Source organism: Vipera berus, assembly GCF_964194415.1.
Source record: "Vipera berus genome assembly, chromosome: 7".
Classification (NCBI taxonomy): Eukaryota; Metazoa; Chordata; class Lepidosauria; order Squamata; family Viperidae; genus Vipera; species Vipera berus.
Window position 1 is genome coordinate 40,744,177 of NC_138209.1, and position 16,927 is coordinate 40,761,103.

General features: G+C 36.8%; 1 protein-coding gene across 1 annotated transcript in view; it reads right to left on the reverse strand.

Annotated features, from left to right (window-relative positions):
- MYOZ2 (myozenin 2) overlaps positions 1–14,658 on the reverse strand; it is a 32,501-nt gene extending 17,843 nt beyond the window's left edge. The window contains exons 1-3 of the mRNA XM_081332076.1: positions 11,792–14,658; positions 9,176–9,345; positions 6,033–6,162 (exon numbers count right to left, since the gene is read on the reverse strand). Coding sequence (XP_081188202.1) covers positions 6,033–6,162; positions 9,176–9,345; positions 11,792–11,867 — 376 coding nt within the window. The 5' untranslated portion in view covers positions 11,868–14,658. The remainder of the gene's footprint in view (positions 1–6,032; positions 6,163–9,175; positions 9,346–11,791) is intronic.
- Positions 14,659–16,927: the final 2,269 nt, after the last annotated feature.

The following is a 16,927-nucleotide window of genomic DNA, read 5'->3' on the forward strand; positions in this document are numbered from 1 at the left end:
CTCCACTATCGGTGGGGGATCGGGTCTGGCTGTCCACCAGGAACCTACCATCCACTCGGCCGGCGAGGAAGCTGGACCACCGTTACCTTGGACCGTTCCCAGTCGAGGCCGTCATCAACCCGGTCGCCTATCGTTTAACTCTGCCACGTTCCCTGCGCGTGCACCCCGTCTTCCATCGGTCCTTGTTGGTCCCCGAACAACCGGCCTGTCCACTTCGCCAAGCGGAACCTCCTCCATCAGGAACTCGTGATGGAGGCAGCACCCCCGAGTACGAGGTCGCCAGCATCAGGGATTCCCGCTGGCTGAAAGGTCGCTTCCAGTACCTGATCGAGTGGAAAGGGTACGGGCCGGAGGACTTCACATGGGAAGACGCGACCGCCGTTCATGCCCCTGCGTTGGTGACTGCTTTTCACGAACAGTTCCCATCCCGACCGCATCCGGATCGGCAGACCCGGGGGAAGGGCCCTGCGGTGCGGGATAGTGTTGTGACTCAGGGCCAGCCTGTGGGTCCGACAGCCGGGTCCGATGTATCGGAGGACTCAGATGTGGGGGAGGAGGGAAACGAACCGGCTGATGATGATTTAGAGGCTTTGCAGAGTCCTCAGCCGGGGACCTCTTCTCAGCTGTGTGAGCCCGAGAGTGCGGAGGATGATGACCCACAGCTGGCCCTGTTCAAGGACGCCCGACGCAGGAGGCAGACGAGCAGGGACAAACAAAGAAAGACTATGGGACTCCTCGGGAGGAGGCACAGGGAGACCACGCCCTGAGCTCTCTATAAAAGAAGTGTTTGGGGAGGGGCTGGTTGCTGAAAGCAACCTTTTCCGCTTGAGAAGACAAGCTCTTGTGTTTTTGTTAACTGCGTAATTAAATCTTGGCAGAAGCCTTTTAGCCTTGGACGCTTTCCAGACTCTTCTTTTGATTAGGGGTGCGAGAAGAGGGCTGGTTCAGAACAATAACATAATTTGAGTAGTCAAGGAATTATGTCAGTCAAATGAGCAACCTGGCCTGAAGGATCCAGGTCAGGAGAAACCAGCTTGGCTAATTTCCAGCAGAAGCCAGACATACACTAATAGCTGCCTTTGCAACATCACTGTCACCTAACCTCCCCTTCCCAACATGGTTTTTAAGTAGTTAAGAAATAAAAGGATTTTAAAAATAATAAAGTGACAAACAAATTTAATAGAAGACAATACATTTGAATCGGTTGAGATCAAGAAGATCTTATTAGCTTATTTTAAGAAAATATGTGTGAAAAGTAAAACCATGGGAAGAGAAGACAAACTTGGTGTACTGTAGTAAAAACTAGGGCTGTACAGATATATGGGGGCACTTTGCTTCGGTGAAGCAATACTATTAATCAACAATGTGCCTCAATGTTAGATAGGAGGGCCAAATGGAGTGAAGCAGCTGACTGGATTGATTCATCTTCTGTAAATGGTGTAGCTCATTTTTTTGAGTCAAGAGTCACTCCTGGCTATTTAATGGAAATATTATCACTTAAGAACAACAATAAATTGCAACTGGCCTGACAATATGGTTGGTCCCATGATTGTGTGCATGTACACACACTATCAATATTTATTCAGCAGTAAGTCATGCTGCGTTCAATAGTGTACACTTTCAGGAAATTGTAATGACTGTTCCAGCTTCAATTAAATAAATCTCCTTTGAGTCAAATCTATTATGTGGCACTCATAAAAAAACAACACTAAGATCATTTTATAATTTATTTCTTACAAATTAGACAGCTCTAATTTTCCAAATGGTAAGAAAAAGGTTTTTTTGTGTCTTGATTTCTCCAAATAAATAAAACAAGTTTTCTTACTGGAAGAAGTTTTTAATCCAGAAAACTAAATTATCCTCAGTAACTCTCATCTAAACTTTCCTTTAGATCTTTTTATTTATTCAAACCCTGCATATTCTAGCTAAACATAATGTAATTGGTGGTGTCCATCTAGAAAATATTAGATCCTATCAGTAACAGCAATAAGAACAACAAAATGATAGATTTATACAGCTTCCTTATTCACAAAGAAGGCTCTGTGACTTCTCTTAACCCTAAAAAAATCTTATTTTTAAATTAGAACAAATAATGTCTGGCATTTATCAAGACAAGTTCATGAAGTGTCATCATACTAAATTCTCATCCAAACAGGCTTAAAATAAACATCCAACTAAATTAAAATCTTCCAGACAATCCACGGTAAATATACAAGGAAGGAGTCAGAACTCTTTCCTCAAATCACATTGTTCTTTTGGAACTATTACCGTTATATTTTTAAAGTATACATAATATTTTTATTTAAAGTTTTATTGTGTCCTCCTCTCCCACCCGCACAGAATAACCATTGCTACTGTGAAGACTTCATAGAAGATGAATGCATATAAGTGTGAATTAACAAATTAGTTAACAAATGAGCATTCACTTATAACTGCAGTGACTTACAACTGAAATTCTGGGGTCCACTGTGGCTGTAAGTTGTGGACTATCTGTACTCTTCTATTATATTAGAGAAAATAGAATAAGAGAGTTGGAAGGGACCTTTAAGGAGATATTCTAGTCCAGACATGTCAAACACAAGGCCCAGGGGCCGGATCCAGCCGTGAAGTGGTTTCATGTGGCCTGCGAACCTATCCTGGAAACAGTGAGGGAACGGCCCCTGCTGCCTTGGCCCTGGCCCAGGCCAGCTGGGAGCCAATGTACAATTTCATGGTGGCCTTCTATGCTGAAACACATTCAGTCTTAGCTCCACAAGGCCGTCTGGAAACAGCGAGGGACCAGCCCCTGCCGTGTCAGCCCCACCCACTGGGCACATGCTGGGGAGGTATCACCCTTTGTGAAGAATGAAGAAATGCACCATTGCCTGGAAGTGGCCAGCACATGGCCCTACCTACTTTGGGCAGGCTAGGGGCTGGGCAGCATTGTGCTTCTCTTCAGATTCATGCCACCTGGCTCTGCCTTTCAGCACTGTGAGGAGAGCACCCTGCTGCCTGCCAAAACCCAGAAAGCTGAGGGCTAGGCAGCATTGCGCAGGAGCATTGACTCTCATGCTGCTCATCGCATCTCCTCCCCCAGAGCCCACCAAGTCAGATATGTGAAGTAGGCGAGGGCCATGTGCTGGCCACTTCCAGGCGATGGTGCATTTTCTTCATTCCTCACGAAGGATGACACTTCACCAGCTGCATTTCTTGCCTGTTTTTCCCCCTCCCTCATCTCAGATATTTTCCCACTACTCTTAGGAAGGAAGGAAAGGAAGGAAGGAAGGAAGGAAGGAAGGAAGGAAGGAAGGAAGGAAGGAAGGAAGGAAGGAAGGAAGGAAGGAAGGAAGGAAGGAAGGGGAGGGTCTGAGGGAAGTCCTGCCTTAGTCCTTCCCTGTTGCCCTTTCACCATCCCCTTGCCCCCTCCTCCTAGCCTATCCTGGGGTGTCTCCCATCCTATTGCTAAGGAACCTTTGGATACAAAGCCAGGTCTCCTCACATGGAGAGGGAGTGGGACTCCCTCTTGATTTTGCCCTCGTACCCATCATGAGCAACCTGGCTAAGGAGAGCAAGCACAGCAGCAGCAACCTTGAGGAATAAGTGCAGCTGGACACTCCCTTGGGGAAGTGGGGCTGGGCTTAGTGCCGTGGGAGTTTGAGGACTGGGCTGGGCATTTGACCTCTGTGCCATTGTCCAGCACCCCCCCCCCCTGCATGGCCTGAGAGGAACAGTGAGGCTCCTCCAGTGGACTATGCCTTGGCACTTGTCCCGGTCCCATCTCCTTCTGCCAGAGACCTTCAGATCTGCCCCACTCCTGCCCAGGCCCCCAAAGGCACCCTTGACATGAATGATGTATAGCTGGCCATGCCCACCCAGTAGGCCACACACACTCCAGCCACGCCCACCCAGTAGGCCGTGCCCACCCTGGCCACACCCATCCAGCCCCCTGACAGCAACCGCAATGCTGATGCGGCCCTCAATGAAATTGAGTTTGACACCCCTGTTCTAGTCCAACTACTGTCAAGCAGGAGATCCTGACCTATATCATTTCAGATAAATGGCTGTCCAGTTTCTTCTTAAAACCTTCAGTGATGGAGCACCCACTACTCCAGGAATTGAAGTTCTGCATGTCCATTTATTGCTTTTAGATGTTGGCCTAGAGTTCTAGTCCTGCCTTAGGCATGAAAGCCTGCTGGGTGACATTGGCCAATCACACACTCTCAGCCCAACCCACCTCTCAGGATTGTTGTGGTGAAAATAAAAGGAAAAAGGTGTATTATGGATGTTTGCTGCCTTGAGTCATTTATAAAAAAAGTCAGGATAAAAACAAACAAACTTAAAAATTACAAAAGATTTAAGAATAAAATAGATTTAAAATATCGTAAAGGAAACCTTGATGGCATATTCTTCAATTACCTTCTGTTATTACCTCCCACCTACTAATCACTATTTAAGTATTTACATTATGCTTTTAATATTTAATATTAAACATTGGAAAATGTTGCTTATAATCTCTCATTGTCACTTCATCTGTTATTTTTAATTAGACTCTTGACTCTTTTTCTAGAAGGTGTATTCCAAATATTTATTTATTTATTTATGCATTGTATAATTACAATGTATATTTATATTTAAATATATTAAAGTCCTTAAATTTGGTTACATTTCTCTTATAAATATGTATTGTTAGGTGTGCTGTTGGCTACATATTCAACTCTTTTGAACACCCTATCTTTGGCAGATTTTTATTTTTCCAATATTGTTCCAGTTTTATTCTTACTGTGGTCAGCATATATCTTTATAGGTTGTGATACTTTTCATTTATGCTTTCTGAAATTATTCTCACATATGATAAAATGCCATAGTAAATACCACCTACAGACCATTTAATATATTGTTTTCTATAGCTCTTCCCATTGTTCCAGTGTAATTATGTTTTTGAAATTTTACATCTACTTTACCATGAAATTTTGAATTTGTTCCATCTCTTTATCAAATTGCAAATCCATGTCTAATAAAGATTCAGTTCTTCTGGATTCATTTTATCGAGGGCCTCTAACAAAAAGTCCATTCTAAATTATCGAAGGCTTTTTCTGCATCCAACCTGGATCTCCATCCATACTATTATTGCCTTCTTTTTCTTGTTGTTAATATATTCTAATGTATTTATTATTAATCTAATATCTGTCATCTTTTGGGAGGAATATAATCTGTTTTACCTAGATGTATACTTTTGGAAATATATTACCTTGTATATTTGGTTAGTATCATTCTATCCAGCTTTGAATCAATTTCATACTTGCTTCAGCCATTGTAATCAGTGGGAAATTTATTCTCATAATACTGGATTTTTACAGTTCTGTTTTATGAATCACAATACATGGCTGGTTATAAGTTTAATTTACTAAACTAATGACAACATTAGTTGCCTCTTCCCTATCTATTACCAAGAAACTTACATAATCTGCAAAATTCTTTATTTATTTTGACATAACCAATCAATATGAACCTGCTTGTTATTGACTTATAAACTACAATTATCTAATCTAATAGTAATTAGAACTTGTTATCTGATCTTATTCACTAGAAGTTAAATGTAAGATCTGTATTCCACACTGAACTATAATTCTTTCCACAGTTTCTAGCACTTTGATTAATTCTTTTAAATGCTAGTTCAAAAGTTTTATTTACAATACCTCCCTGTAAAATGTCCTAATTAGAATGTTTCTGTCACAGTTACATTGTAGGTTCACTATTCTATCTAATACATCGCTAAACTAGAAATTGTACCCCTGAGAAAGCTAGTTACTATCCTATAAACAAAATCTGGATGTTTTATTTATTTCAACTGTAGAATAATCCTTAAATGTTGGATATGAAAGTCCCATTCCTCTCAAAGTAATTATTATGATTCACCTGCATTGTTTTGATGTGAATATAGACATTTCATCATCTTTCTGGAGTGGTATTTAAGATTAGTTCTCCTAGAGACTTATTAATTCTTTGTGATTTTTTAAAGGATTGTTTAATATAAAAGCTGTGCAATAGCTTACCTGGGGCAATAGTTTCAGGATTGGGTGGACCCCTTGGATCAGGTGTATTAGGAGGTGTCATTGGTGCATTTAGATGACTAGGTTCCATGCCATGAGCATCCAACTGGACACACTGTATGATCTCATTGCGCTATAATTGAATAGGAATAAGAATCACATCTATTAATTGCAAATGCCATTTAAGAGAGGTGCCAGAATGTGTCTTGGCTATTCAGCTTTCCCTAACTGGAAAAATGATAGTGTAGCTGCTCTTTTTAATTGCTTTCTAGCCATCTCTCTCTCTCTCTCTCTCTCTCTCTCTCTCTCTCTCTCTCTCTCTCTCTCTCTCTCTCTAATTTTATCAAGAATTTTCTGAATGAAATATCTGTCATAAAGGCATAATCAATGGTCTTTGTTTTAGGATCTTCTTCATAGAGAAACTACAAAATCATTAGTAGGTGAAATGGGAAAACCACATAGTGGTTTCAGTGTGGTATTGGATTCTAGACCATTCAAGCTAATTTAATCAGAAGCTCTTTAGCTCTTTTATGCATAAGGGAGTTTAAATCTTCCACCAATTGAAGCCCAGACTAATTATAATGCAAAGGATACAAAGGATTCTGCTAAAAGCAATCATAAGTGGTCTGATTTAATTTGGAGCCAGGTTATTGGGAGTTGGTCTGTTTTCTGTACACCATGGACGTGATCAAAATTGCTCTCTTGAAGTTAACATATATTAATATTAAAGGCAAAAATATACATGCACTGTCCCTTTCACATTGTTATGTCCTGATCCAAAATGACTCCCCAGAGTTTGCTTTGGGTCTAGGATAGGGGTAGGCAACCTTGGCTCTTTTATGACTCATGGACTTCAACTCCCAGAATTCCTGAGCCAGCTGGCTCAGGAATTCTGGGAAATGAAGTCCATGAGTCATAAAAGAGCCAAGGTTACCTACCCCTGGTCTAAGAAAAAGATACTGGGAAATTCATTTTGACATTTCACATATCCCATTTATGAGAAGTTATACAGAAGTCTAAGCAAGGAGGTGCCAACACTTATGGAAACTGAAAAATTTGTTACCATACCCTTTACAGAATTATAGTTCCAATGCAGTTGGAGCTTTACATTCATTTGGTTTTAAAAATCAGGACATTTCTATTGATTTTATTTTATTCTACATTGTATCCATAAAGAATTTTCCCAACATTGTCTCAATTGGCAGTCATAATAATAACCTTAGTTCTGGCTACTGCGTGAAGATTAAAGGCAGGCTGGCATTATCCACTCTTTCTACTAGCTCATTAGTTCCAACAATGCATCCCAAGCCTTAATCATTGTTTTGTTAACATAAATTAGAGCTCTCTAAAACGTCAGAAGCTAATTTTAGCTATGACATTAAAATGAAAAGATTGTTACATACAGACTGTGTTAAAGTACAGTTTTCCATGGATAAGGGGGAAAACTGAAACCTAAAGATTTAAAAACAAGTCTTCCATGGAAAGGCTGACACCGGTTCAGCTATCTCATTTTTTAGAATTCCTAGACTAGAAGAAATTACTAAGATATGGGCATCAGAGCTTTAAAAAGTAACGGAAATGGGGAAAGTACAAAGGTCCTAAATAATTTGATGGTCATTTCTAAATGATGATCATAAATCTCATAAGTCTTTCAACTTTCAGGGAAAGGTTTAATCTTGCTTCTTCAGTGATGCCATTGCACACACACACACACACACACACACACACACAGACAAACACACAAAGAAAGCAGTGGCAATCACACCACCCTTACTTTATTAAGATTATCATTGCTGCAATCATATGTCTTATTAGTTTGAAATAAACTATTCCTCTCTTAATGATAGTGCCTTGATCAAATGAGTTTGAAGTATGTGAATGCTTCTTAATTTATTCAATGAAGGTGTTTCTTTTTTTTTTAAATGGACCTTTTACACCTGACACTTTACTGCTTCTGAAATTCCATATTAATATTGAAAGAATCAGTTGTGGTTCATAGGCCATCAGTACGTTTTTATTAGAAGTAATGGTATTAATTATTTATATGGATTTTAATATTAAAGCTCAGTGTCATATTTTTTAAATAAGAAAGTTTACTTAAAATGATATTTAATTTTATTTTGATCATAAAAAGTTAATGCAACATAAAAATATTTTATATACAGGTAGTCCCTGTCATATAGATAAAAGATTGAATATGAGAAGAAGAGATGTTTTATTGTATTTTAAAATAAGGTGATAAGTTACTAAAATTATATTTGCGATGAAGGGGAAAATCATTTTATATTATCTTATTTTTTCTTTCTATTTTTTTTTGTTTTCTGAGCTTTCTATTTTTCTTTTTATTCTTTTAGTTCGTATTAGTTTTTATCTTTGTAATTGTAATTTTTAGTAAAATTACTATTAAAAAAGTAAATGCTAGATTCAAGGATTATCCCAGCAAAATATAGAATTCAATCCCAGAATATGCTTATAAAGAAGCTCAGAGGTATATGATTATCTACATTTTATTATGAAATCATCTGCATCTGTTTCTCATTCACCGTTTCAGTCATCACATTTTTGCTTCAATGTTTGCTTCTGCTTAGTGAGATTGAATTTCTAAGCATGCAAAGAATAATATTTTGTAACAGCAAGATAATGTTTCTTTTCTTCAGGCAGAAAGATCAGCCATGCTTATCTTCCCTGAAATAATGAATGTATACAGAATGATGTGTTAGCATTTTTGTGATTCATCTATAGACTTCTAAGGATTCACTGTGGGATCAAACGGTTAAACTAGATATTTACTTGGCAAGTAACTGTACTCAAGTTTGGTGATGGTGGATTGTTTTCATGAGACACTTCTGTCTCCCATTCCCAAACACATAGAACACTCTTTTTTGCTGTTGACTGTTATTTTGAATTAAATGTCATAAAACTATAGGAAATCCTTTCAAAATAATTGATGTCTATAAGCCAAGACATAACTACTTTCTGACATTTGGAACTAAGTCAAATTAGTAAATCTGGAAACTCACCAGTTATTCAATAGTATTTTAACAAATTAAGTACATAAACAATCAGCTTTACTGAGTTTAGGGATTCATGAATTTTCCTAGGACTCTTAAGCTGCCTTACAACTGAAAACTAAATAAAGTACTCACATTGCTTGGTTTGCTAGATAAAAAATGAAGATTTTCGTATGTGTACTTGTCAGATCTCTTTTGCCGCCTTTTGAACAGCCTTGCTCCTCGATTACTGAGTAGTGACAGTTCTTCCAGCATGATATCCCTAGGGATGCTAATCTTTTTCCCAAGATCCATTTGCAGGGATTCTACAAAATAAAACATAATTTCTAAGAGAAGTCTCCTAAGTCTCCTAATTAATATTATAATAAGTCAATTTCAATGATAGATTATCTTTTCCCACTAATAAAGCTGGCTGATCATTTTCAGATAAATGCCAATTCAAAGGACTACCTCTAGATTGATGAATAAAATAAGATATTGTCTTTGCAACAATATATCATGTTAAAGGTATAAAATGCAATTATGGCAAGGCCAGCGTCTGTGATCTGAGAGAGGAAAATGGTAACAAGGCTGTTTGTTACATTCATGAAATTCATTCTCTGCAATTATATCAAATTACTGATTAATATACACAGAAATCATAATTACATTTATCCATACCAGTAGGATTTGAGGTATAGGAGATGCGTGAATTTCGTGGAGGAAAGGTCCATCAGTAGCTATAGAAATTTTACATTCAGAAGTACATTACCGGTTCTTGGGGCCAAACTGTCTTAATAGGACAATTGTGTATTTCCAGAGATATCTTTTTCATCAGCAAGATAATGGACTGTTTGAATATCCACTGACTGCTGCAAGGGTATTTATGAATATTGAAATGAATTAATTTTTAAAAGCATCCTCTTATGTCTAATATTCTAAAGCAAAAATTTACTATTGTCCAATATAATGTATTTTGTTGCACAATACAAACTCTTCAGGGAAGTTTAGGATTTATAATAGAAAAACATGAACCTCAGTTTGCACAATATGCATTCAGACTTAACCAGATTTTGCATACAGATTTAAAGTGATATTAAAGAATCCTTCATTCTTGTCTCCCCCCCCCCCCAAATCAAAATATGGAAAATGGCTACATCTTGATTTTACTCTGGTAAACTGTTTTCCTGGGCTTAAAAACAATTCTGCATCCAGAGAGTACTAGTAGAAAATATGTGGATTTGTCTGCCTTCTAGTTGTACTACTTCTATTGTCTGTTCTGTAATGAAAGAATTGGAAGGGTGAATTTGACCAGTGGGATTATTTATTAAAATTCCACATTGGAATGTGAATGTTATAAAGTATAATTTTTCAACTTAAAAACCTGCTAGTGAGGTGAAATGAACAGGACAAAAGTTTTGTTTATAAAATTGAATTATAATATATAATATATAATATATATTGTATTATATATATTATAATATATAATATATATTATATATTATATTATATATATTATAATATATAATATATCTGCAGTGGAAACTTTTATAATATATCCATGCACCAGTCTAAACCTTACAAGTGTAAATGGAATTCTTAGATTAAAATACTGTCATGTAAAATGGTATGGAATATGGGAAGATGGAAAATCATATTACCAATATCATTTTTTCTTATTATACTGAATCAAAAAATATTATTCCAGATCTTCTATATCACATCTAGCATGGACCCTAAATTTGTTTAAAACCTACTGATATTAAAGAAAAATTGGGAGCTGGGGAAAAAGCTGGTTGCCTTAGGATAAAATGTTAACCTTGCAGATGATGAATTATTTCAATTTTTTACATTAACTAACATAATATTGATGAATTATTTTTAGTTTATAAATTATAAAGTTTTACGTTATAAGATTCAATTTCACTTGTGGTGCAGATGGAAGTTTTTTGTTTTGTTTTTAAAGATTAAATTCCAACAGTAACCTGGGCAGTCTTGAAGAAAGGTAAGGAATTTTTGAAATTTGAATGGACAGGTATATTCATTTCTACTTGAACATGTGCACATATGTTTTAGGAAAAGTTCCAAAATTAGACCTCAATTATGTTTTTTAACATCAGAAGGAAGAATAATATTTGAACTATTTATTTTGAGGGACATAAATCCTCAAAAATAGTGTTGAAGTTTGTGTCGTTCTTTGCTTTAGGAGAAAAGGCCAGTCTTGATCAGCCATAGACTTTCAGAATTCTATCCCAGTAATGGCAAAGACAAGATTCTGTTGCAAAATATTTCTTAAAAGAATTTATATGAGAAGTATGCCTTGTATGGTTGGATATGAATACAAGCCCCCTTGAGTGGGAAAGGTAGAGACTGAAATAACTTTACATATATCTGGCTTTTTAATTTAAAATTGCATGTTTACACTCTTAAAGATAGTTTTAAGTCAAAGATGGAAACATTTTCCAGGAATTCTATAATATAATGTCCAAACATTATCCTCTCCTCAAAAAATATTCCGAAAGTCAATTCTAGGCAGAATATGCATCAGCTGTTGAGTTACTTCATTCCTCCACAACAGTTGTACATCTGAAAATAGCTTTCAAATGAAAAGAAGCCATTACAAAAGGATTCGTTACCATAGGCAGTGCAATAGCTGCATGAGATTATTTATGGCAACACACAAAGGGAAAGCCATAGGAGAAGTATTGCTGTAAGACTAAAAAGAAAGATTAGATGTGACACTAGCCATGTAGTAGGTATTTAACTATGTACCATTTAGCTGTATCTCCTTCATGATGGCTGATGCTTGCTGCTTTCTCTCTTTGATCATGTCAGAATGTGAGAGCATTGTCGTGATGAGCAAAAATTTTCTTACTAGAAAAAAAGAGGATAGTTAAATGCTATACCAACAAGTATATTTAGCTTGTGTTTTAATTAAAATCACTGCTCCTGAGGTTTACAAAGGCAATTTTTTTAATCTCAATTCTTGGGAAATTATAAAAAATATATTCTACCACACTGCATGTACATCTTACAGCATCATTGGTTCCTTTGTTTTGGTTCATTTGTTCCTTTGCTAATTATGTGGCAGGGTAAGGATTGGCCTTCTTGTTTTTTCTGTAGATGTTCATCTTTGCTGAAAAATAGGTAATTTGTTGTTGTTCGGATTTTTTTGGTTACCAAATTGTCAGTGTATTTGTTGCCTCATTGCTATATCCTCAACTAACTTCAGATTTTTTTTCCTGTTTTCAGCCTTTAAAAAATAAAGTCTTTTGCAGTTTCTACTACGGGATCCCTAAAAATCAGTGAATGCATCAATCTCTGAATTAGCCTCTATTAATAAGCAACAAACTATATACAGAACCATCTTGGAAATGCTGCTGTACCTCTCTACAGTAAATTGCCTGTTTGTTTCTGCAAGCTGAAGCATTGCACTCATAGGACAATCAATGTCATTTATTTCAGGAAACAATATGCTCACTTACCTTATTGTTCAGGAAAATACTGATCTTGATGCTTTGAACAGAGTTTATGGAATTTGCTATGAATGGGGATGACCTGTCCAGTCCTTGGAGGTTCCTATGCGTCTTCTAGGGTTTGCATGATGCCTAGTACCAAGACAAACTGGGGACTGACCCTCTTCAAAAAGATTGGCATCTAGCTGACATAAAGTAGCTATTTATAGATGCAAACATCCAGCCACTCATATCTTCCTGGCAAAAGAAGAGAACAGAAATGATTCTGCTCCATGCATCACAAAAGAGTATGCATGTCTTCCACAGGTCATTGAAATATTTGATAGAACACTTACCATATATATGTGCAGCTCATCCTGCCATCACCTTTGAGAAGGCTATTCTCTATGTTGTAAGTAGGGGAAAGACATGTAAAAATTAGGTCAACTAAATGTATAGCAAAAACTTAATGAATTGAAATTCTTAGTTGACAGATGTAGAATGCTCCTGTAGTAATAACTAATGTTAATGCTTTGGACAAAAACTTTGCTAGATATTATTCAGTGTTGTCTGTACTGAAAAAGTATTCTCAGACCTAAAAGTAAGAGCCCACTTTTAATAGAGACAACTGTGATGTTAGTAGCATTTGACACAGCATCCTTTCTTTTTAAGGCTAGCTATGCCACAACTTCAACATCAATGAGGTGGCTTACTTTTGTAGCTTTGTTATTCAACAGGACAAGCAGACATATGTTCAAGTTCACTTCAAGTGGAAAAAGGGAGATAGTTACTCCCAGAAATGTAATAGTGCCCAGATATTATGCAGTACTGGTTTTCAAAAATAATAGATCAGCAGATTAACAGGTCTGTATAAACTGAATTGAATCACCACCAGGCGAGGAGGGTGGCATATAAGTTAAATAAATAAAACAAACAAACAAACAAACAAATAAATCCAGATATGCTCATACCTGATAGAATATTATTACAATAATGTTATAATAGCTATATAATCATTGCCTAGAGATAAGAAAGTATATAATTTAGTATATAAATAGTGCACAAGTTGCTACACATCTAAAACAGCTTTACCAATCTTCATTCAATCACCTGTTGCATAATTGTTTTCTTCACCTTTCATAAGATTTGCTCAAGACCTTTTAGGCTTGGCAAAACCACTATTCATTGTCTTACCTACTATGGTCATTATACAAATTCTTAATATTCTGTCTGTAAACATAATTCCAACTTGCTACATTAATTTATGAAGCCATGTATAATTTAGAGATTGCTTCTTGCCTTATGCTATATAACTTTATTTGGGCTAGTTATATGTATTTGTACCAAGATCTTAGTAGTTCTAGAACAAGTTCTAGAAGTTATAGAAGTTGGAACAGTTGATGTTTTATGTAAGACTATAAAAATTTGAAAAGCTATAGAAACCTAAAATAAATATTTTTCTTCTCTGCCTGTGATATGCCAGTCCCATTTTAAAATGTAAGCTAATTATAGTTGACTGAACTCTCCAATATGCCACCTACATTTTTCCCCTGAGTATGCTATAATCCTTTAACAATCAGAGGTGTTCAATGGTACAGTGAACATGATGTTACTGCTAAAGATAACAATGTGTTGGCTCAAGCTCATATAGAAACAGCACAGATCAGATGTTGTAATGGTATGTGGGAATGACCTTGGGAGGGTGAGGGGGAAGAAATGTTGCCTACGGAATCAGGTATAAGAGGGCATAGCTGGCAGCTGCATAACGGGCAGAGAAAAAGACTAAAAAAGGAACATCCTTAACTTCTTAGATGGTAAAAGAACAGCATTTTACCTTTCCATTTGAAGTTAATTACCTCTTGAACTTAATTCTCCAACTGACACATAATTATACATCAGAGCACTTTATTCCATCCAACAGAAATGCTTCATTGAGATCAGGAGATTTTGTTCTTAGGGCTCTTCCTGCTCTGGCTTTACCAGTTATCTGAAAATATAAGGAGTGATAGTAACAAAACAAAAACTAGTTGCATTTAATGTTTTTGATCTCCATCATTTTCTTTCAACTCCAAGTATTGCCTGTTCATCAGTTGCAGTTCCAATTCACACATGAAATGTTATGTATAAAGAATATTGTAACGTGTATAGCTATTTAGCATGTTTTGTAAAAATAAATAAATGTGAAGTTGAAATGAAGTGTATTGTTTAATGATATATTTTATTTATTTAGTTAAAACATTTAAGTGGCCGCTCATCTTAAACCAATTGCACCTGGGAGGAAACTGTGAGCTAGTGCAGTTCACAGAACAGGAGTGTAATGTGGCCAGTTGTAATTTCTGGGTAGTCTTCAAAGCAGCCTCATATATAGAACATATTGCAAAAATCCAAACAGGAAATGACCGAAGCATGTCAGCAGAACCTCTGAGCCCAGGAATGGATGGAGTTGGTGCACAAAATGAATCTGCAAAGCCCTCTAGCCACAGTTGCCCACCTACTCTTCAAGCCATGAGTTTAGGAAGACACACACACACCCCACAAAACAAAATGCATACTAGCTCATCAAGGGGAGTGCTATCCCATCTAGATGATATACTATATCATTCAGACTTGTAGGGCCAAAAACCCAAAGCCACTCCATCTTTCCAAAATTGAGTGAAAACTGTTTTTCTCCATCCAGACCCTTAAAACATGCAGGCGCTCTGTCAGTATCACAACAGCATCAGCTTTGTGGCTAGAGGTGGATATTTCTAGCTAGGTATCATCGTCATACTGTTGTTAATGTACTCTACGCCACGGGTGTCAAACGCAATCACGTCACAGGACATATTGTGATGTATCATGACGTTTTTTGCCTTTGCAGACACAGGGCGGGCATGGCCTGCGCGTGACGCATCTGGCCCGTGGGCTGCCAGTTTGACACCCTTGCTCTATGCTGTCAGATAACCTCACCCAGCAATTGCATGTGGATATTAAAGAAGAAAGATAAGACTCAAGTCCAGGGACAGAGAGGGGCTTGAGAAGGCGTGACCTCTATTCTTGAAAATAGATTTCTTCTTCAAAATCTCAATCTATTTACCTTACTGTTTTATTCTTTCCAATTTAATAGAACGTTAGAAAGCATTTTTTCTGTCCATTAGCAGGATAACACTCAGAAAACAGAAGAGAATGGGACCAAGTTTGGGCTAATTGGGATGGATCCATGATGTGCTGTGCTGGGAAAAATATCCAGAAAATTTCCCCCTTGTATGTGAACAGATTGCTGAACTCTGCTTTACTCTTCAACCTTTTCCTCCAAAACAAAGAATTGGAAAGAATTTTAGAAGCTATGCTTTTACATGCCTTTCCTAGTTTTTTTACCTACTGTACTCTGGCTTGCATTAATTCAAAAAGGAAAGGGATATCCATTAGGCACAGAGAACTTTTACCTATAGACATAACAGTAGAAATGTTAATCATTAAACAATCTCTTATGAAATGCTACTAGGAATCTTTTTGGGAACAGAGCCACATTTAAATAAAAACAAGATTAGTTCAGCCATGTATTTTCTACCAAAGCTCTCATGAGTCCAAAGAAACCTAATTAAATTTTGTTCAACAAGACTTGAACTTTACATTTTTTTTTACACTAGCTTTCAAAAGCCACAGAAAGAATTATTATTCCAGTTCAGAATGAGCTCAGTGGTTCAGAGAGACAGAAAACCTAGAAAAGTAGCTTAAAACCTATAACTCCAATATGCAAGTTTTTATTAATTACTGTAGTGAAGATATACAGAGAAGTAATGCTAAGACTGAAAAAATAGTGTACACCAGCTGTGGCAGAGATATCTTAATAGTATTATTGGCTATTATTAAAGTATTGGGAATCTTACAACCTTGAATATGTAGATCTGATCCATTTTCTATGTCCTGGTATATTCTCCATACTATCTTACCTTCTCGTCTTTGGAATAATCAAGCCTTTTTTTTTTTTGCATTACGGTGAAATGCTCATAAATTACTGGCAGCTAACATTTCTTTAATGAAACATATTTCAGGTTTTTTTTAAAAAAAAAACACTCAAGGGCAATTGCTCTAAACATTGTTGCTCTGACCACAATAGAAAAGTTATCGGCTGGGTGCAACAAAACTGACACATTAAATTCTTAACCAATTTAACAAATTTCTAATTTTATTCTGACTTTTAAACAGTTGCCAACTTGTTCCACTTGCTAACAAGACTTAGTTGCATGCTCTACAAAAACTTTGCTTTTTGGCACAGCAGGAAAAACCATAAATGAATTGGATTGCTGTGAAAGGAAATACTTTTCTAGATGGCAGACATCTGTCTATCTGGAGGCCAGGGCAATACTGACCTCAGTTCTTCCTCTGCAAAGTTATAGCCTAAATGAGCCAACACTTTCCACATCTGCTCCTTATGGTTGATCTTCATCACACAGTTTGCAGAATATAGTCA